Raw genomic sequence first — 21,745 nt, forward strand, 5'->3', positions numbered from 1 at the left:
CTAAAAATGTTACATTTTCATGAAAACACTTGCTATTTAGCTCAGTTGACTACAAACATTTCCTTATCAAATCAAGAAAGAAAGGAAATAAGTGATCCTTTAAGTTCAGAGATAATGGATTTATCTGATATGAATCTTGAGTATTAATTAGTTAATCGGGACAAATCTTCCCCCATCTCTAATGTTGCTATAAGCCACGGGTGTCCAAACTTGTTGACTTGGGGCCGCATTGGGATAAACATTTTTTTTTACAGGGGCCAAATACATGTAAAATGTATAATAATATAATGGATGTATAATTAATATGATAGATACATAATTGGATATTAAGAGTATGCGAAAGTTTGACTCCTACCTTGTTTACTTCTGTGATAACCTTCTTAAAGTTGTGTAATCAGTCAGAAATATCAAGCAGCCAAAATACGCCAAACATTGATAAGTATGGAGAGTGTTTTACGTTTTTCCCATCATGCACTCTAAATTGGTGTAATTTAGAATTGTTTTAAATTGTGTTTTGACGTTTTTCATAATTATCCACGATATTCAGTGAGCAGGTTGTGTTATGTGTGTGACCTTTTTTTTTTTGCACCATGACTAGGGAAGGTTGTTTGGATCATGTCATCTGAGCAAATGCCGTTCTATAATTTCCCAGCACTTTTAAGGGGTTATTTATCTGATTTACTCAAATTGTCCACAAGATGGCAGCAAATATGTAGCAATCAGAAACTACCTGGTATTTACTGTAAAATTAATGTGAAAGCACTCTGCAGTGCAATGCTTTGTTGAACTCAATTAAAAAGACTGGCGGGCCATAGTTTGGACACCCTTGCAATAAGCAAACCCCACATTTCTTATAACAAGGGCTGTCAAATGCAGTAATGCATGTGATTAATCACCAAAAAAATTAATAGCATTAACCACACAGTGTTTGTCAAATAACCCTGGATGGTTTCCTTGCATTTGTGTCAAAAATATTGCAGTCTTTTTAAAGTTAATTTAAATTATGCAAGCAAAAAAATTGCCTGTTTATAATCTGGATTAATTAACCGATTAATTAAAATCCAAAAGTGTGATTAATCTTATTAAGAAAATATATTGTTTGACAGCACTAGCTGAAATGCAAATCCACCTTTTACGTACATCGTTACTAGGGATGCAACATTCCATATAATTGCTATTGTGACCAACATTATCAGGTTGCTTGAAAATGGACTTTTACACACACTAAAATAATTTCACCAGACTTTGTTAAAAAATGTTTTTATAGTCACAATATACCTTCTTGACATAAGAGACGTTAAATATCGGTTTGGCTTTTCCAAGGGAAACTGCAATTTTTTTTGGGGGGGAAATTTGCTCGTCGTCTACAATCTCTATGTGAGACAAGACCACACGTCTTCATCTTTTTTTGTGTATTCTAAATCGTGAAAAACTGCTAGCACAAGGCGGCTAACAACACGTGCAAGGGGAGTCATCTATCCCGCCTACAAAAGCCCACTAAAAAAACATCCAAACATCCAAAAATGCTCCATTTGCATGCCGTAACCTGCATATTAACCAAGCTAAAGCAACATTGTTATTGTAAGAGCTTACACGGAAGAACTACTTTTCTGGCGTCGTGACACATCGCCTTACTCACAATGACACAATATGGCTCCCGACTTAGTTCTCAACAAATTGAACGCAGCGAAATTGCTACGAATACTTTTCTGTCTGAGGAGTGACGGAAACCACAAGTGCTGAAAGATACAACGTCCTATCAGTCGGCCCGCCAGTGAGATTTGACATTGCAGGTGACTGTTCTATGCTCTTATTTTAAACGTTTAGCAACAGTGCTAAATTATATCGACTCTCACAAAGTATGCCATCAGTAATAGCAAACTCAGAAAGCGCTGTCTGTGTTGTTGTTGACATTGATTTCGCCCGGGAATGCTTAAATTGTATCAAAAACTGTATTGCATGTGCATGTTACATTACATCGGTGATTATCAGTTATTTTCTGTTACATCCCCCGGAAAAGAAGAAAACATTTCGCACCCCCCCATATTATTTGTCTAAAAAAAATTGTTATAAGTACACATCAGCACAACATTGTATCCGTATTAACATTAAAGAAAACAAAACAATAAATATATATCAATTTACAAAAAACAATAACCGTATTAACCATGTTTTTTCAGTTTGTAACAGAAAATACATTCCCCCAAAATTCAAGCTATGAACATTTTTTGACCGACTTGAACCATTTGATGCTAAAAATTATTAGACTTAGACTTAGACTTCCTTTTTATTGTCATTAAAATTTGAACTTTACAGTACAGATAAGAACTCATTTCCGTTACATCAGCTCATGGTAATGCAGGATAAAATAGCAATAAGGTGCATACATAAATAAATAAATAGGTTACTGTACAGATAAATATATTGCACTTTTTCATATGCATCTACGTTTGTGGATGTATGTTATATTGTCTTTTTTATTCCAACGAGTTAATCCATTTTGGGGGGAGTTGAGGGGATAATTTTGATGCGTTCAAGAGTCTTATGGCCTGAGGGAAGAAGCTGTTACGGAACCTGGAGGTTCTGCTTCGGAGGCTGCGGAAACTCTTTCTAGAGTCCAGCAGTGAAAACAGTCCTTGGTGGGGGTGGGAGGAGTCTTTGCAGATTAGAGTATCAACTAAATTAATATTAATAAATTGATCAGCAACATTAACTTAACTTATTAGCTCAATATATAAAACCCTTTAAACTACAAAACAAAAGTGAATGAAACAATTTGTAAAAAATAAAAAATGCTACAACGAGCATGTTTCGTAGGGCACAGCTTTTCGAAGCGGGGTTTGAAGCATGATACTGACAAGGCATGTCCCCCGGGGGCCCCTGGCTCCACTATTTGAGAAGGCCTACATTACATACATACTTACAGCATGTATATACAATGTTGTTGGAGATTTTTAGATTGCTTTGTAGGCGGAATAGATCGTATCCCCATTACCTGCGTTGTTAGATGCCTCTTACTAGCAGTTTTCACTCTTTAGAATGCCCAGAATAGGCAAAAAAAACATGTGTTCTTGATCGATGGGCAAAAGTCCCTAAAGAATGCAGTAAAATACATCTCTGTTTCTTGTGTTCATGTTTGCTTCGCCAGTAAATGAGCAGTATCGCCGGTTATCAATCACGGTTTTATGATAACTTCAATGTAAAATGGTAATACTATCCATTGGGAGGTTTATCATTCATAACGCTAAATCGTTACATCCCTAGTTGTTACCCATCAACGACTGGCAATGGAAACGAGAGGAATCGCATACTCAAAGTGACCAATTGGTTAAAACGGGCCAAAGTGAACGCCCTCCCACGGACTCTTTTAGCTGCTCACAGCATTTTCAAAAAACACACGCCTGCTTAGTGTTGCCGGTGAGCCTTGAAACAACCAACGGCGGAATAATAACTCCATTCCCTGCATAGTTGGGGAGAAATATTAGGGTCCATTTAGAGCAGAGTAGTTTCTCTGAAATATGAAGTAAAGGTTGTTTTATGTAGCTAAAGTTCCCAAAGGAGAAAAGCAAAGGATCATAAATGTAGTTCTAACATTATATATATATATATATTCTTTATTATATAAAGCATAGCAAAATAAAAATATATATTTAGACCAATGACGAGAAAAGTCATCTCTATACTCTACCGAAGGAAAGTACATACAGTCGTGGTCAAAAGTTTACATACGCTTGTAAAGAACATAATGTCATGGCTGTCTTGAGTTTCCAATCATTTCTACAACTCTTATTTTGTTGTGATAGAGTGATTGGAGCACATACTTGTTGGTCACAAAAAACATTCATGAAGTTTGGTTCTTTTATTAATTTATTATGGGTCTACTGACAATGTGACCAAATCTGCTGGGTCAAAAGTATACATACAGCAAACTTTAGACGAGCCTTAAGGTGTCGCTTCTGGAGCAAGGGCTTCCTTCTTGCATGGTAGCCTCTCAGTCCATGGCGATGCAAAACACACTTGACTGTGGACACTGACACCTGTGTTCTAGCAGCTTCCAATTCATTGCAGACCTGCTTTTTGGTGGTTCTCGGTTGACTCTTGATCATCCTGACCAATTTTCTCTCAGCAGCAGGTGATATCTTGCGTTTTCTTCTTGATCGTGGCAGTGACAAAACTGTGCCATGCACTTTATACTTACCAACAATTGTCTGCACAGTTGCTCCTGGGACCTGAAGCTGCTTTGAAATTACTTTCCTGACTTGTTCAAGTCAATGATTCGTTTTTTTCAGATCTGTGCTGAGTTCCTTTGACCTTCCCATTGTCGCGTTTGTAACCGAGTCTAATGACTGCATCACGTGAGCCCTATTTAAATGGGCTCAGAGAAGTCAACAGGTGTCGTCAAATCATAATCACTCACATGAAGTTAAGAGGCTATGCCATGAAGCTAATTTGGTTTGATTGTAACTTTTCTACAGCACCAAAATTGATAATGTATGTTGCTGTATGTCAGTGACGTGCAGTCAGGGGAGGCAGGTGAGGCGGGGCCTCACGTGCCATCATGGAAAGAAAAAAAATGTAAAAAGAAAAAAAAAAAATTAAATTGTTATATGTATCCAGTGATTATACTATAAAGTTATTTTCCATTTAACTTCACCAGTTTTAGATTATTTTTATTCAAAATCGCTAAATTTTCACATTTGCCGTTCAAATACTGAGAAGAGACTTGCGGTGAGTCACCAGCCAGTTGAGCCTCGCCACGGATTGCACAATAACTCGGCTAACTGCTGGCCTGCTGTGCAGTGAGACACATTGCTATATGAATTATATTATACATTTCCATAGTTTAGTTAGCTGAGGTATATAATGTACAGTGTATTTTGTCAACAACTGTGCTGTGCTGAGCAATCATAAAACGGCTGCGAAGACGCACTGGGTGAGGCTCGCAGTAATCCCGCCTCCTGGTGGTAGAGGGCGCTTGTGATCCCAGAGATCATTCTTGCGACTACTCGGCTGCAGAAGAAGTGACAACAAGCAGCAACAGTTAGCAGCGATCGTTTATTTTTTCCTCTCGCCTGAACTTTTAACATGGAGGATTACATATCTAAAATAAAACAGTTTTCTAAACTGGACTTTCAACCGAAGCAGGAGGTAATAATTAAAGGAAGATCTCTATCGAGACAGAGAGACTTTTAAAACTGAAGAAAGATAAGGAAGACTTCTATAAACAAGTTATCGATGCTTTTGTTCAAAAGGAGCGGCGCATGGACTTAATTTATAAGTAAAGGTAAGACCATAATAACATTTTTTTTATTAAATGTGATTTTTTGTGTGCTACAGTTTGTATGTGTAAAGTTAAAGTTAAGTTAAAGTACCAATGATTGTCACACACACTAGGTGTGGTGAAATTTGTCCTCTGCATTTGACCCATAACATGGAGGATTACATATCTAAAATAAAACAGTTTTCTAAACTGGACTTTCAACCGAAGCAGGAGGTAATAATTAAAGGAAGATCTCTATCGAGACAGAGAGACTTTTAAAACTGAAGAAAGATAAGGAAGACTTCTATAAACAAGTTATCGATGCTTTTGTTCAAAAGGAGCGGCGCATGGACTTAATTTATAAGTAAAGGTAAGACCATAATAACATTTTTTTTTATTAAATGTGATTTTTTGTGTGCTACAGTTTGTATGTGTAAAGTTAAAGTTAAGTTAAAGTACCAATGATTGTCACACACACTAGGTGTGGTGAAATTTGTCCTCTGCATTTGACCCATCCCCTTGTTCACCCCCTGGGAGGTGAGGGGAGCAGTGGGCAGTAGCGGCACCGCGCCCGAGAATCATTTTTGGTGATTTGACCCCCAATTCCAACCCTTGATGCTGAGTGCCAAGCAGGGAAGAATGCTGGAATGAGCTTTTAAACATAACCCGTTAACTGCTGCCAATCAAATGGTGAATAAGATACTCTTTAGGGTTCATATGTTTGTAAATCTGACTGTGATGAAGTCAGTGCCTCACCAGCCATGAACCTCACCGCACGTCACTGCTCTATGTATACTTTTGACCTAGCAGATTTGGTCACATTTTCAGTAGACCCATAATAAATTCATAAAAGAACCAAACTTCATGAATGTTTTTTGTGACCAACAAGTATGTGCTCCAATCACTCTATCACAAAAAATATGAGTTGTAGAAATTATTGGAAACTCAAGACAGCCATGACCATTATGTTCTTTACAGGTGTATGTAAACTTTTGACCACAACTGTATAGCTATATAGTGTATATACGCCAGGGGTGTCCAAAGTGCGGCCCGGGGGCCAAATGCGGCCCGCAATAATTTTTTTTAACGGCCCCACGGCACATTCTAAAAATATGATTAAAAAAAATATAAAACATAACAAGTGGTATAAAAGAGCAAACAGGTGAAATGTAACAAGAACATGTTGCAATGTTTACTCTAATAACACAAAGCTGCCATGCAGGCTGTTACTTTCTTTAAAACATAATAATTAATCAAAATCAATGTCATAATGAACTATTGACCTATTCAAGGCTCCAATTATGTCACATTAAATATTCCACTTTGAGATATTTTTGGGGGAAAATGTTGCATATTTTGTGTTTGTCATATAAAAAACAGAGCTGGTTTTTTTTAAAAGAAGGGCCTGAAACAAACAAACAAAAAACACAAACAACAATAAAACTTATAATTGACGGATAGATCTGAAGCTGATCTTGAAATTATTGTGTTAAAAGTAAACAGTATACAAAATGTATAATATATTTTTTAACACTTTAATGAGTAGGACCCTTTTGGGATCCCCAATAATTTTAGTGGGATTTTTTTTGTGTGTGTCATTGCTCAAAAAATAATAATGAATTAAAATCAATGTTGTTATGAATTATTGACCTTTTTAAGGCTCCAATTATTGTGTAATCTCAAATATTCCACTTTAAAATTTCATTGGGGGAAAATATTGAATATTTGGTGTTTTTTCCATAAAAAAACTGGGTTTTCTTTGACAAAAGGGGCACACAACTTAAATCTTTAAAAGCGTTATATTGACAGATAGACCTAATGCTGATCTAGAGATTTAAACTTTGAACAATAATAATAATAATAATAATAATAAATAATGACGCATTTTTTATATCTTTTTTTGACCAAAACCATTTGGGTTCACCGGGATCAAGCCAGAGTGGAGGCCTAAATGTATATGTTTTATACATTTATTGTATTGGTTTTTTTTTTTAAATAAAAAATATCAAAATGGCCCCCCGCTTGCTTTGATTTTTCAGTGTGCGGCCCTCAGTGGAAAAAGTTTGGACACCCCTGATATACGCAAAGTGCAGGGAGGCACTTTAAATATGAATTAGCATTACCAAAATATATGAACAAAATCGAAAAGATGCAACACCGAATCACACTCATTAAAATTGATATCGCTAGACACGGTTTGCATCCAATGGTCTTGACCGAATCAATTGTACACCTCATAAACAAACACAACGGAGATATGTAATTAAAAACAAATTGGTCTGATGAGAGGGGCCCAGCCGTCCTCATGCAGCTCACACTAATCATTCCCTCTAGTCGATGGGTGTCCCAGATTAACGTTTACCCTTAAATGTCGACACTCTGACTGCACTGTGCAGTTTACTTCTTCAAGGCAAGTTAGATAAACAAAAAAAAAAGAAAACACCAGGTTTGAAAAAAGTGCACTAGCCTGGAGCATGTGAGAGTCATTTACAGCTTTTGAATACATGTTCACCTCGCTGATCATCCCCTCTCGCTCTCAGAAACAGCACACCCCAATCCCAGACATACGTTTGAACTACTTTTAAAAATGCAGTGTTTCAATCGTAACATATTTACAAACAAAACACATCAATAACGTGGAGGGCACCACTATTAAAACAACACATCATGTGCTGGTTGTCGCCATAACCGTAGGCCATACCTTTTTCCTCTCAAGGTCTAAGACCTAAGCTTTCGGCTTAGGCTTGACTGCGTGTGCGACATCAGTGTGCAATCCCATTAGTCGGAAAGTGAAAGGTAATGCAGGGTTTACCGTCTTGACGTTGCATCCTAATGCCATGCAGAGTCTGTACCTTCTGTACACATTCTGTTCCCATAGACCAGGGCTGTTCAACTACTTCTCCCTTCAAAGATCTTCCAATGTATTAATCTTATCCAAATTCCTCTGTACAACAAAAGCACTACAGCATTTTCAGGAATTTGCTGCAAAAATGTGTCTACTGTTGTGGAAAAAATGATTATTTTAGTAATATATTGTCTAAAATGTTCAGTCTAAGTAACGGTCCTCATATAATTTCTGTGGTAATGCATCTCTTCACTGCATTGGCCTGGTTTTTGCTAAACTCCTGGAGTCTGATAGAGATGTCTGTAACTCCCATTTTCTCCAAAACTGTTGGGAAATTACTCCTTTAAATTGTATTTGTCTTTTGGTCAAAGGTTACTCTCCAAATGGTTTTATTTTATGATTAATATTGACTTTTCCATAACCAATGAAAACATTCCTAGTTTTCACTAATATCACAATCAGACAAAGTGTGTTTTGCTCATCCTTCCTTCCCGTTCCCAGGACGGTACACTTTGACCAACCCCTACCATCCCTCTCACCTGAAACTTTTTTGTCTCTCTCTCTTCTTGGTTTCTTCCTCCTTTCTGTAGCAGCGTTAAACGTTCTCCTCTGTAAACTGATGTTATTCGAGTTCTCAAATAATTACCCAAAAGACCAACCTATTGACCGTGTTTTCATTTTTTAAACCTACAGTCAACATTTCTAAAACATTTGTCGTAGCAATTACCCCAAACTGAAAAAAGAAAATACACATTCAAAGCATCAAAAATTCTAAAGCCAGATAATTTTGCACAACTTTCATATTGTCTGTAAAGTGGTTTAGTCTTCTTAATAAACTGGCACAGCCATTGTCCATGAAATAGTATCTCCGCTATTAACGCAGCACAAAGAGTTTGAATACAAAAGTGTCGTGAGATGTTACAAAAGGTTGAAGAATTCTGCAGTTGACAAAACAGGAAGCTTGCACCGAGTAAGGCCCTGAGTCTTCTCAACCTTCTTTTTTGTCGGTGCCGAAAATGCACCAGTTCGTTGAAATTCCGTGCAAAAAGCACAACCTACATGACGTGAAGCTATCCAAAATGAAGAAAAAAAAATGGTGGTCTCGTATTGTCATTGGTAATGGTATGGTTTTGTCATCAAAAGGAAAACGCTTGTGGAACTCAGGGTAAGGCGCAGCAGCATCTGGGTCTGCTTTACTCGCATTTCCACGGTTCCTCTTCGACAAGAGAGAACCCTGAAGTCTTGCCATTTTTGCCCATGGTGACCTGTAAGCAATTATCAACAGTTCCTAACCAAGGGCCCAAGGCACCGTCATGACAAACCATTCGTGGTTGGGAGCAGAGAAGCCAGGAGTTCTTGACATGCAGGCCATTGTCCTCAGGGTGGACATTAAAATGGGATTTCCCCAACGGTAGTGTGTCTTAGAACCACTCATGGACTTAAACAGTGGGTGTTTTTTTGGTTACATGACATGATTTTTTTAAGAGTTGGCCATGTATTTCATGGATTCTCTGCCCAACCGAATTGTAATACACCGAATGGCGACAATGCAGCTTTCGCATCAGATGAAAGTTGCATTATCCAGGCAAAGCAATACCAATATGAAAGGTAACATAGTGAATAAGCAGTCTTTATGTTATTCCACTGGCATGCATTTATCCTTAAGATAATTTCAACAGTAATTTGGTTAGGGCTGCCTTGAATACATAAATACATGTCCAATTGACCTAACAAATACAGTTGTCCCCCGTTTGCCTGACCGTGGTTAACGATTTTTCCGCATAATTAGCAAATGAAAAAACTGTTTACAAACTTCTAAATGTGTTACGCCCATTTGATTGTAGACTCTTAGTGACACCTTGTGGCGATAGGAAAATACTACACTTCATTTGTTTGGGCACTTCCGGGTTGACGATGTCAGTTCAGTTCATGAGACAATTGAGAAGAAGACAAGTTGTGTTAGCTTTTACAAGCCTTGAAAAAGATAAGTCTGTAAATAAACTGTTGAACTTGTTTATATAAATCAGGGGTGTCCAAACTTTTTCCACTGAGGGCCGCACACGGAAAAATTAAAGCATGCGGGGGCCATTTTGATATTTTTCATTTTCAAACCATTACAAAATATATGGATTTTTTTTTTTTTTTTACCTTTAGGGCTCCCAGGGACCATAAAGGGTCTAAGTCATTAACATTTTAAAAACAAGTCTTTTTATTTTTTTAATTTAACGCTTACAGTAAATCTCTACAGTATATCAACTTCAGGTTGACATAAAGTTATAAAAAACAAAAAGGTTTTTATGCCTTTTCTGTCAAAGACAACTTTGTTTTTTATAATAAAACTGAAATATGCAGTATTTCCCCCACTGCCCAAAACATTCAGAAAGCAATGTTTGATGTGAAGTAATTAGAGCCTTAAAAAGATCAATAATGCAGGACACCATTGATTTTAATTCATTAATATTTTTGAGTAATCACAGTGAAAAGATAAATAAAATCTTATCAAATATACTTGGGATCCAAAAGGTGCCCCACTCATAAAGTGATACATTTTTGTTAGTTTTTTTTTACTTTCAACACTTAAGTTACTACATCAACTTCAGACATATCTGTCGATTTTACGTTTGAACTATTATTTTGTTTGTTTTATGCTCTTTTGTCAAAGAAAATGTTGATGTTTTTGTACGGAAACCACACGATATGCAATATTTTCCACATAAAACATTTTAAAGTGAAATATTTTAAACAATTGGAGCCTTGTCAATAATTCATTATAACATATATTATTTTATTTTTTTTGAGCAATGGCAAAAAGGAAAAAAAAAAGATAGACAAAATAAAAAAAACAGCCTGCATGACAGCTTTGTGTCAACATTGCAACTTTTTCTAGTTAGAGTTCACCTCATTCCACTTTTTTAAATTTTTAAAATAATTTTTGCAGTAGCATTTCCAGAATATGTGGCAGGCCGGTAAAAAATTAGCTGCGGGCCGCAAATGGCCCCCGGGCCGCACTTTGGACACCCCTGATATAAATCAATATTAAGGTGGAAAGTGGTTCAATTTGATACTAAGATGTTTATTGATTTTTAATTGCGTTTTAATTGATGTTTTGAGGACTTAAAATGGCTGCCAGTTGTATATTACCACCATCGAAATAGTTTCAACACTCAGCACTCAGCAGTATTTGTTTGATGATAGTGCTGTATGTTTGTGTAAAGCTAATATTTACATATTGTGTATTACATTTCAGTATGTTATTTGAATCACATAGCTTATACATTTGTCATTGTGTGTATTTCAGTTTTAAATAAAATTCCAGTGCAAGACAAAAGTAAAGATAGGAAAAGACAACAATAAAGAGCCTAAATGGATTAATCTGCTTTGGAACTTAGACGTCTTGGATTGTTTGTTAGCTGTCTGCCAAGCGGTATAACCTCAACACTTATAGTGAGGGCAGAACAAAATATGTTTATTTAACATCCACATAGTCACCTTTACGCTCGTTTCACCCAATATAGTCGCCTTCGACTGTAGTTTACAGTACTCACCCGTAGCGTAATTAATATGGCTATCACCCGGCCACTAAAACATCGCCGCTACATGAAAATACCTAATCACATCCTGGGTAATTCCTTGAAGTTAAAAGTGAGCTTTGATGTGCTGTACTGTAAGATCAACTTGGCAGTCGCAGTTACGGCTATTATTCGTGTTGTTAGCATTCCTCATTGCTCACGTCAAAAGGCTCAGCGATGTCACGTGGAGCTGATGACGTTGAAGATTAAGTTAATTATCGGGTTAATCTCCGCCTTTTGTAGGGCAGGGATTCATATGGCCACATTTCTGGGTGGTTTAATTATTTCGCAATGCAGTCTGCTGAAAATGATGGAAAGTTGGAATTGCCTCAAAACACATTTGGAAGATATTCAGCACTCTACTGCCATCTAAAGTGGACAGTGCAACTCCCAATTTGTCATGTTTCGTGTGTCAGGTAATAGAAATCCCCTTCCTACTGTAGCCTTGCCCAGACAGCAGTCTCGTTAGCAGTCTTGGTACATCGCTCAAGCCGAAGGCCTACCAATGTTAAGATGTGTTATTGATGAGGCAGAAGTTAAAGAGGTAGTGCATCCAAAAGTTGTTCTGCAAAAAGTGGGTGCACTTGATCGTCACGGGGAATTTGGAGCCAAAATTAGCTAACTTGTATATATCTTTATCAATCGCCACAAGAAAATCATAGAAAATAAATACAAGTTAATTTGACAGTGAACACATTTTACGTTATTACCGTATTTTTCGGACTATAAGTCGCAGTTTTTTTCATAGTTTGGCCGGGGGGTGCGACTTATACTCAGGAGCGACTTATGTGTGAAATTATTAACACATTACCGTAAAATATCAAATAATATTATTTAGCTCTTTCGCGTAAGAGACTAAACGTATAAGATTTCATCGGATTTAGCGATTAGGAGTGACAGATTGTTTGGTAAACGTATAGCATGTTCTATATGTTATAGTTATTTGAATGACTCTTACCATAATATGTTACGTTAACATACCAGGCACGTTCTCAGTTGGTTATTTATGCGTCATATAACGTACACTTATTCAGCCTGTTGTTCACTATTCTTTATTTATTTTAAATTGCCTTTCAAATGTCTATTCTTGGTGTTGGGTTTTATCAAATAAATGTCCCAGAAAAATGCGACGTATACTCCAGTGCGACTTATATGTTTTTTTCCTTCTTTATTATGCATTTTCGGCCGGTGCGACTTATACTCCGAAAAATACGGTATATATTTTTCTCAACCCTCAAAGTTGCGAAGTCGCAATATTTGAAGTGCGATGTAACGAGGGACAACTGTAAGACAATTTTTTAAAGTGATATCAGACAAACAAATACAAGTCAACGATATATGTACAAAATAAAACATAAGTGATGGAACAAATGCTTTTTTGGTAGACTTATATAAGGAACAACTTTGGTCTTTTGGTGAACACAGCACCACAAAAACTGCTTTTTTCATAGGATAAGATGGTGAATGTTGGAATCCAGACACACGTATTTAGCTCGACCCACATTTTCTTCAATGGAAACATGGCATTCACCATCGTGAGGAACACCGGTGAAAGAAGTCACATAGAGAGAAAAGGACAAGCGCAAACACAGAGCAGGGAAGCGTATCCTACATACAGGTCTCTATGTCCGTTAACGTGAAATGTACCTTGCAGTCGTCTATCAAGATTGAGTTGTGGTGAGCGTAAACGTTCTGGTTGGCGTTATTTTCAAAGAAGGATTTCGTTTTAGCCATCTCAAAGTCGTCCAGCCTGGTTTGCTGGGCGTCGAAAGAGTCCAGCTCGTCTTTGGAAAGATGGTACACGATACCGGCGCCGTACGAGTCTCCGACCACGTTGACTGAAGTACGGAATCGATCCCTGCATGTCCAAAAGAGTAAAGACAATCCAGTTAGGGAGAAGGACAAGAAAGAACTGGAACATTTTGCTGGGCCTGCTATCACACTTTTAAGATGGTGCAAAGTGTCCCGGAGTTTTAGGTGTAACTGTACAAAAAGAGCTACAGAGGTAGCCTAAAACGTTAGCATGCCTACATTGAAATGCTAACATTTATCATTCGTGCTAACAGCGGCATGCTAACGGTTAGCATGTCTCCCATTTTAAATAACACGGCTGTAAGGTGTGTGGCTGGGGAAATGGAGAAAAAAGTGGAACATTTTATGAAAAAGTTAGCATGCTTAAGTTAGCTTGCTAGCATGCTAAATTTAGCAGTTAACAGTTAACAACTGTCATATACCAAGTTAAATGACTCTAGGGTAAAGGGCTGCAAAATTAGCTCAAAAAGCTAGCACTTTAATGTTAGCAGGTTAGCATGCTAACATAATCATGATAACGATTACGGCTCCATACGAGTAGCCGACCACGTTGATTGAAGTACGGAATCGATCCCTGCATGTCCGAAAGAGTAAAGACAGTCCATTTAAGGAGGAGGACAAGAAAGAACTACAACATTTCCGTGAAAATTTTGATAGGCCTGCTATCTGTGCTCTTGACCTCTGGCCAGGGGCCACCGGAAGCCGTCATACTTTTAAGATGGTGCCGAGTGTCCCTGAGTTTTAGGTGTAACTCTGCAAAAAGAGCTACAGAGGTAGCCTAAAACGTTAGCACGCCTACATTGAAAAGCTAACATTTAGCATTTGTGCTAATGGCGACATGCAAACAGTTAGCATGTCTCCCATTTCAAGTAACATCGCTGTAAGGTGTGTGGCTGGGGAAATGGAGAAAAAAGTGGAACATTTTATGAAAAACGTTAGCATGCTTAAGTTAGCTTGCTAGCATGCTAACGTTTTTGATTGATTGATTGATTGAAACTTTTATTAGTAGATTGCACAGTGAAGTACATATTCCGTACAATTGACCACCAAACGGTAACACCCGAATACGTTTTTCAAGTTGTTTAAGTCGGGGTCCACTTAGCAGTTAACACCAAGTTAAATGACTCTAGGGTAAACGGTTGCAAAAATAGCTCAAAAAGCTAGCACTTTAATGTTAGCATGCTAGCATGCTAACATAAACATGCTAACGGTTACGGCTCCATACGAGTCGCCGACCACGTTGATTGAAGTACGGAATCGATCCCTGCATGTCCAAAAGAGTAAAGACAGTCCAGTTATGGAGGAGGACAAGGAAGAACTAAAACATTTCCGCGAAAATTTTGATGGGCCTGCTATCTGTGCCCTTGACCTCTGGCCGGGGGCCGCCGGAAGCCGTCATACTTTTTAAGATGGTGCCGAGTGTCAGAGTTCCTGAGTTTTAGGTGCAACTGTACAAAAAGACCTACAGAGGTGGCCTAAAACGTTAGCATGCCTACATTGAAATGCTAACATTTAGCATTTGTGCTAAAGGCGGCATGCTAACAGTTAGCATGTCTCCCATTTCAAGTAACACGGCTGTAAGGTGTGTGGCTGGGGAAATGGAGAAAAAAGTGTAAAATAGATGAAAAAGTTAAGTTAGCTTGCTAGCATGCTAACGTTGGCACACTAACAGTTAACCGCTGTCACATACCAAGTTAAATGACTGTAGGGTAAAACGGTTGCAAAATTAGCTCAAGAAGCTAGCACTTTAATGTTAGCATGCTAGCATGCTAACATAAACATGCTAACGGTTACAGTGCGGGAAAGAATGGCTGAGCTACAAGAGGAGGTAGTCTCGCATGTTGGTGAGCGTTCTGCTGGAAATATCCGCCATTATAAAGGTGCGTACCCATTCAATTGGCCCATTTTTTTTGTTTATTCATGAATAGCGTCGCCATGGTAACACAAAATGTTCCCACCTTAAAGTACCCCCGTCGGCAAAAACAAGACCTTTCCGACGGTATAACATATGTGGGGGTCCGTTGGCCGGTTCGTCTCCTATTAGACGTAAGAGAAATGTGCGGAACTATGATACAAGTTGAAGTATGAGCAACAATATTATGGGCTGCTTGCATTTCAACAGGCCCATAATGACATAGGAAACACATGCTTACGTTTTTCGTTTGTGGAGCCTATTTCAGGAGTGATGTAGCTACATAAGTAAGTGTAATGCAATTGGTCCACACATCATAAAAGTTTTTACTGCTTATTTATTATCAGCATTATTATTTGGTGCAAAATATTAGAATTAAATCACCCTTTTTTTTTTTAGCCGATTTGGAATATTTTGCAAATTTGTCATAGATTTAGATGATTTTCTTCTTGAGGTAAAATTTAGATGCTAAATCTAAATGGTAAATCTAAATGTTTAAACTCAATTTAAAATGCAAAATCTAGGTGTTGAATATAAATGGTAAATCTAAATGTTTAAACTCAATTTAAATGCAAAATCTAAGTGTTGAATCTAAATGCTAAATCTAAATGTTTAAACTCAATTTAAATGCCAAATCTAAATGTCTAAACTCAATTTAAATGCAAAATCTAAGTGTTGATCTAAATGCTAAATCTAAAAGATTGTAATGCATCTATTAAAAGACGACAGCCTTAATTAACTTGGACACACACCATTTATACCTTTGGCCATTATAAGTCAATAATTCCCTAGGAGTTATCTCACCTTCTGAGTAGCCTCTGATTTACTAATGGTTTCTAATGTTGTAAAAATGGTATAGAATGAATATTACATTTCAACAGTCATTTTGATAGTAGGCTATTATAGCTAATTTAGACACTTACGTCATGTGTTGCCTTCATTATACGACTTATGTTAGAATAATTGTTTCTTAAATGATCACAAAAGCTTTGTATTACATTGAGTTTATGGCAGGGGGACGGGAGCTGTCTTTGAGGCCTACCAGGAGGAAGGCTTGTAAAACTCCACAGATGGCAGGATCTGCCCAATTTCCAGACAAACTCTTTTTGAAGTATTTTACGAACCCTTTTTGAACTATTTTATGGAACTCTTTTTGAACTATTTTACGACCTCTTCTTTTGAACTGTTCGGTAACCAAAGGCAACGCTGTTTACGACCCACTTCCCTCTGAAAGCAGCTGTGGTCAGGTGGGGGGAGAAAGTCAAATAAAGAAGGAGGAGTGCAATCTTTTGGCAGAGCGTGGGTGACACTGTAAGAGGTTACAGGTCGACACGTTTTCTCCTCAATATAGAGTCCAAATTGAATTATGCCTCTGTTTCATTCTTTGCCTCTTGTCTTATTTAATAGATGTAATCAGTGTTTGAACCTGACAACTTACATACAGCTTTTAATTTTTTGCGGCTCCAGAAAGATTATTTTGTTGTATTTTTGGTCCAATATGGCTCCTTCAACATTTTGGGTTGCCGACCCCTGGTCCATGACAATAATATTGCATGCATACTTAATAAAGGTTGTACTGTATGGCGGTGACAGTTTGGACTCTGGGGACGCATTAATATAACATATAATAACATCTATTGAAACATTAAAAGTCAGCCAAATCACGGCTAGACCAGCGTCATGATATCGTATCGGATCGCGGTGGACTTTTGTAGTAGAACGGTGAGTGTCAGGCAGTGGACTCTCATACATAGGAGGCACAATTAGGTTATTGCACAGGTCATGGAACACTGGACCGGTTCTGCCAGTCCTCTAGAGCAGGGGTCACCAACGCGGTGCCCGCGGGCACCAGGTAGCCCGTAAGGACCAGATGAGTAGCCCGCCGGCCTGTTCTAAAAATAGCTCAAATAGCAGCACTTACCAGTGAGCTGCCTCTATTTTTTAAATTTTATTTATTTACTAGCAAGCTGGTCTCGCTTTGCCCGACATTTTTAATTCTAAGAGAGACAAAACTCAAATAGAATTTGAAAATTCAAGAAAATATTTTAAAGACTTGGTCTTCACTTGTTTAAATAAATTCATAATTTTTTTTTTTACTTTGCTTCTTATAACTTTCAGAAAGACAATTTTGGAGAAAAAATACAACCTTAAAAATTATTTTAGGATTTTTAAACACATATACCTTTTTACCTTTTGAATTCCTTCCTCTTCTTTCCTGACAATTTAAATCAATGTTCAAGTAAATTTATTGTTTTTATTGTAAAGAATAACAAATACGTTTTAATTTAATTCTTCATTTTAGCTTCTGTTTTTTCGACGAAGAAAATTTGTGAAATATTTCTTTAAACTTATTATGATCAAAATTCAAAAAAATTATTCTGGCAAATCTAGAAAATCTGTAGAATCAAATTTAAATCTTATTTCAAGGTCTTTTGAATTTCTTTTAAAATATTTGTTCTGGAAAATCTAGAAGAAATAATGATTTGTCTTTGTTAGAAATATACATAGCTTGGTCCAATTTGTTATATATTCTAACAAAGTGTAGATTGGATTTTAACCTATTTAAAACATGTCATCAAAATTCTAAAATTAATCTTAATCAGGAAAAATTGCTAATGATGTTCCATAAATTATTTTTTTTTAAGTTTTTCTCTTCTTTTTTTCGGTTGAATTTTGAATTTTAAAAAGTCGAAATTGAAAATAAACTATGTTTCAAAATTTAATTGTCATTTTTTTCGTGTTTTCTTCTCTATTAAACCGTTCAATTAAGTGTAAATATCATTAATTATTAATAATAACATAGAGTTAAAGGTAAATTGAGCAAATTGGCTATTTCTGGCAATTTATTTAAGTGTGTATCAAACTGGTAGCCCTTCGCATTAATCAGTACCCAAGAAGTAGCTTTTGGTTTCAAAAAGGTTGGTGACCCCTGCTCTAGAGGTACATTAAAGTTCCCCTCAACCATTCCACCACCTTTCCATTTGACTGCACCCATGATGATGTTTGCTCAAGGAGTCAGTGCAGGAGCTCGGTTTGCAGCCAGACATAATATTTATTATAATATACAATAATATCATGTAATCATAGCCATCATTTCTAGGCAAGGCTAAATCGCCTGATCACATCGGTGATGAATTGCCCGAGAGACATGGCAGGGCCCGATTGAATTGTGTTGGCTATAAAAATGATAATGTAGGGCTACCAAAAAGAAATCATGAGTTGATCTGAAAAATAAAAAATAAAATAAAAATATTCAAGTGCACTTCTTGAGGCTGTGTGTTAAAAAAGTGAAAAGTATGGGAAACTTTTGCAGCATTTTTTTTTTTTTTGAATATATTTTAATGATGTCTTTTGGGAGTCAAAATAACTTAACAGGAGTCGGAAAGTTACACCATAAAAGCAGCACCAGTAAACTGGGAGAAGTAAACAGTAGGCGTGTTTAGACAATAACAATTACAAATAAGATGGAATAAATTACCAAAAGGGCCTTAAAAGAACTTGCATAATAATGGCACCTGTAAAGTGTAATACCGTCTGTATTTTTTTTTTTTTTTATACTCACAGGAGCCAATCGACAGCCACGAGGAGGCTGATGTCCTGAGTGGGCAGACCCACTGCTGTGAGGATGAGCAGCATGGTGACCAGTCCAGCGCTCGGAATACTGGCTGCTCCCACACTGGCCAGGGTAGCCGTCATACTGTAACAAAAAAAACATGCACCCGAAGGTTAATACATGTAATGGTTACTATTAAGGATGTCCGATAATGGCTTTTGCCGATATCCGATATTCCGATATTGTCCAACTCTTTAATTACCGATACCGATATCAACCGATACCGATATCAACCGATATATGCAGTCGTGGAATTAACACATTATTATGCCTAATTTGGACAACCATGTATGGTGAAGATAAGGTACTTTAAAAAAAAATAAAAAAAATAAGATAACTAAATTAAAAACATTTTCTTGAATAAAAAAGAAAGTAAAACAATATAAAAACAGTTACATAGAAACTAGTAATTAATGAAAATGAGTAAAATTAACTGTTAAAGGTTGGTACTCTTAGTGGACCAGCAGCACGCACAATCATGTGTGCTTACAGACTGTATCCTTTGCAGACTGTATTGATATATATTGATATATAATGTAGGAACCAGAATATTGATAACAGAAATAAATGGGGGAGGGAGGTTTTTTGGGTTGGTGCACTAATTGTAAGTGTATCTTGTGTTTTTTATGTTGATTTAATAAAAAAACAAAAAAAAACAACAACAAAAAAAAAACGATACCGATAATAAAAAAAACGATACAGATAATTTCCGATATTACATTGTAACGCATTTATCGGCCGATAATATCGGCAGGCCGATATTACCGTACATCCCTAGTTACTAGTGGTATTGACTCATACTTCCAAACATCAGCATCAATAACATCAGTATCATTATTAGAGATGTGTGACATTAGCGAACGAATACGGTATTTTGAATGGCTCTCTTAAACGAGCCGATTTTTGTGGACTGTTAGAATAATTGTAAGTTATCACAAAAAACTTTGCGTTGAAATGAGTTCCTAGCAAGAAGACAAAAGCTGTCTTTGAAACATACCAAGAAGAAGGCTCGTAAAACTCCACTGGGACTTCAAAGCGGAGACATGACAGGATCTGCCCAATTTCCAGAAGACCTCTTTTTGAAGTATTTTACGAACTCTTTTTGAACTATTTTATGGAACTCTTTTTGAAGTATTTTACGAACTCTTTTTGAACTATTTTATGGAACTCTTTTTGAACTATTTTATGGAACTCTTTTTGAAATGACCTTTTCTGTGAATTGTTTACGACCTTTTCTGTGAACTTTTTTGTGACCTTTGTCCTTTGGAAACAGCGGTGGCCAGGTGGTCGGGGAGAGTCCAAAATAAAAGAAGGAGACATGCAATCTTTTGGCAGAGTGTGCTGAGATACTGTGCAAGGGTACAGTGTGTCCAGGCGTGTCTCCTCAATTGAGTCCAAATTGAATTCTGTCTCTGTTTAATTCTTTGCCTCTTGTCTTTGTTTAATAGATGTCATCAGTGTTTGAACTTGACAGGACGCACTGATGCAGCGTCAGGAATTTTCATTTCAGTTTATCCATAGTTTTTATTTACATATATACAGTAGGAAGGGGATTCATATAGCCCCATTCATCACATTTTGCCTGAAACATGAAACATGACAAATTGGTAGGGTTGCTCCATCCACTTGGAAGCCAGATCGCGGTGGAGTGTTGAATATTTTATAATGGATTTTGTGGCATTTCCGAATTTGACCACAGCGTCAGTTGATATTTAGAGTGCCGCTTTCCATTATTTTTCAGCAGACTGCATTGCAAAACGCAGTCTTACGGGAGATCCACCCAGAAATGGGGCAATATAAATCTCTTCCCTACTGTAAATGTTATTTTTAATTATTTTAGTGTTTTTCTGTGTTGTTAAAATGCTGTTCTGCTACAAACTGTTTTAACCCTTAGAGCAGGGGTCGGAACCTTTTTGGCTGAGAGAGCCATGAAAGCCAAATATTTTAAAATGTATTTCCGTGAGGACCATATCATATTTTTTAACACTGAATACAACTAAATGCGTGCATTTTTAAGTAAGACCAACATTTTTAGAGTATAATACGTCTCTAATTATTTTTAAAATCATTGTTATTCTGAAGCTAAGCAATAATAAATAAAATACTTCTTGCCATTAATGCGACTTCTTGAACAGTGCGGTAGAAAACGGATGGATGGAATAAAATGCATGAGAATGTTTTATATTTTGAACGTTATTTCATCAAAAGAGCCACATCTGGCTCGAGAGCCATAGGTTCCCTACCCCTGCCTTAGAGTATATTGGGGACTTTTTCATCTTTTCAGGTACATTTTTGCTCTATTTTTTTTGCCAGAACTTTGGTTGTGTTGGAATAAAGAGGGGTTATTTACATTTTTTAATTTTTCTTATTCTTTCACATACTGTATCAACGATACAATGTAAAATGATTTATATAGTATATAGTTAACTTATTTTATGCAATTTTTTCAAATTAAAAAACAGACATAATTAGCTCAACCTGGCATTCAAAGGGTTAAAATTGATCGGGAGCAAAACTAGTAGAAAATATATGAATCTGAAATATATTTAATACACTTTTATAATAAATTATGTATTTAAAATATATGAATCTGAAATATATATCATACACTTTTATAATAAATTACGTATTTAAAATAATGATGTTACTTTCAAAGGATATGGCACTCCTTAATGGAAAGTTTAAAGTAAAAACGTAACAAAAATAAAAATGAAGTCAATATTTTCAAATAATT

The 21,745-nt window shown here is 36.6% G+C and overlaps 1 protein-coding gene across 1 annotated transcript in view; it reads right to left on the bottom strand.

Moving 5' to 3' along the window:
• Positions 1–5,433: 5,433 nt before the first annotated feature.
• The window catches only part of LOC133639681 (excitatory amino acid transporter 2-like), a 36,276-nt gene continuing 19,964 nt past the window's right edge, over positions 5,434–21,745 (bottom strand). Inside the window, exons 9-11 of the mRNA XM_062033203.1 lie at positions 18,961–19,095; positions 13,322–13,532; positions 5,434–9,370 (exon numbers count right to left, since the gene is read on the bottom strand). Coding sequence (XP_061889187.1) covers positions 9,299–9,370; positions 13,322–13,532; positions 18,961–19,095 — 418 coding nt within the window. The 3' untranslated portion in view covers positions 5,434–9,298. The remainder of the gene's footprint in view (positions 9,371–13,321; positions 13,533–18,960; positions 19,096–21,745) is intronic.

Source organism: Entelurus aequoreus, linkage group LG02 (genome assembly GCF_033978785.1).
Source record: "Entelurus aequoreus isolate RoL-2023_Sb linkage group LG02, RoL_Eaeq_v1.1, whole genome shotgun sequence".
Lineage (NCBI taxonomy): Eukaryota > Metazoa > Chordata > Actinopteri > Syngnathiformes > Syngnathidae > Entelurus > Entelurus aequoreus.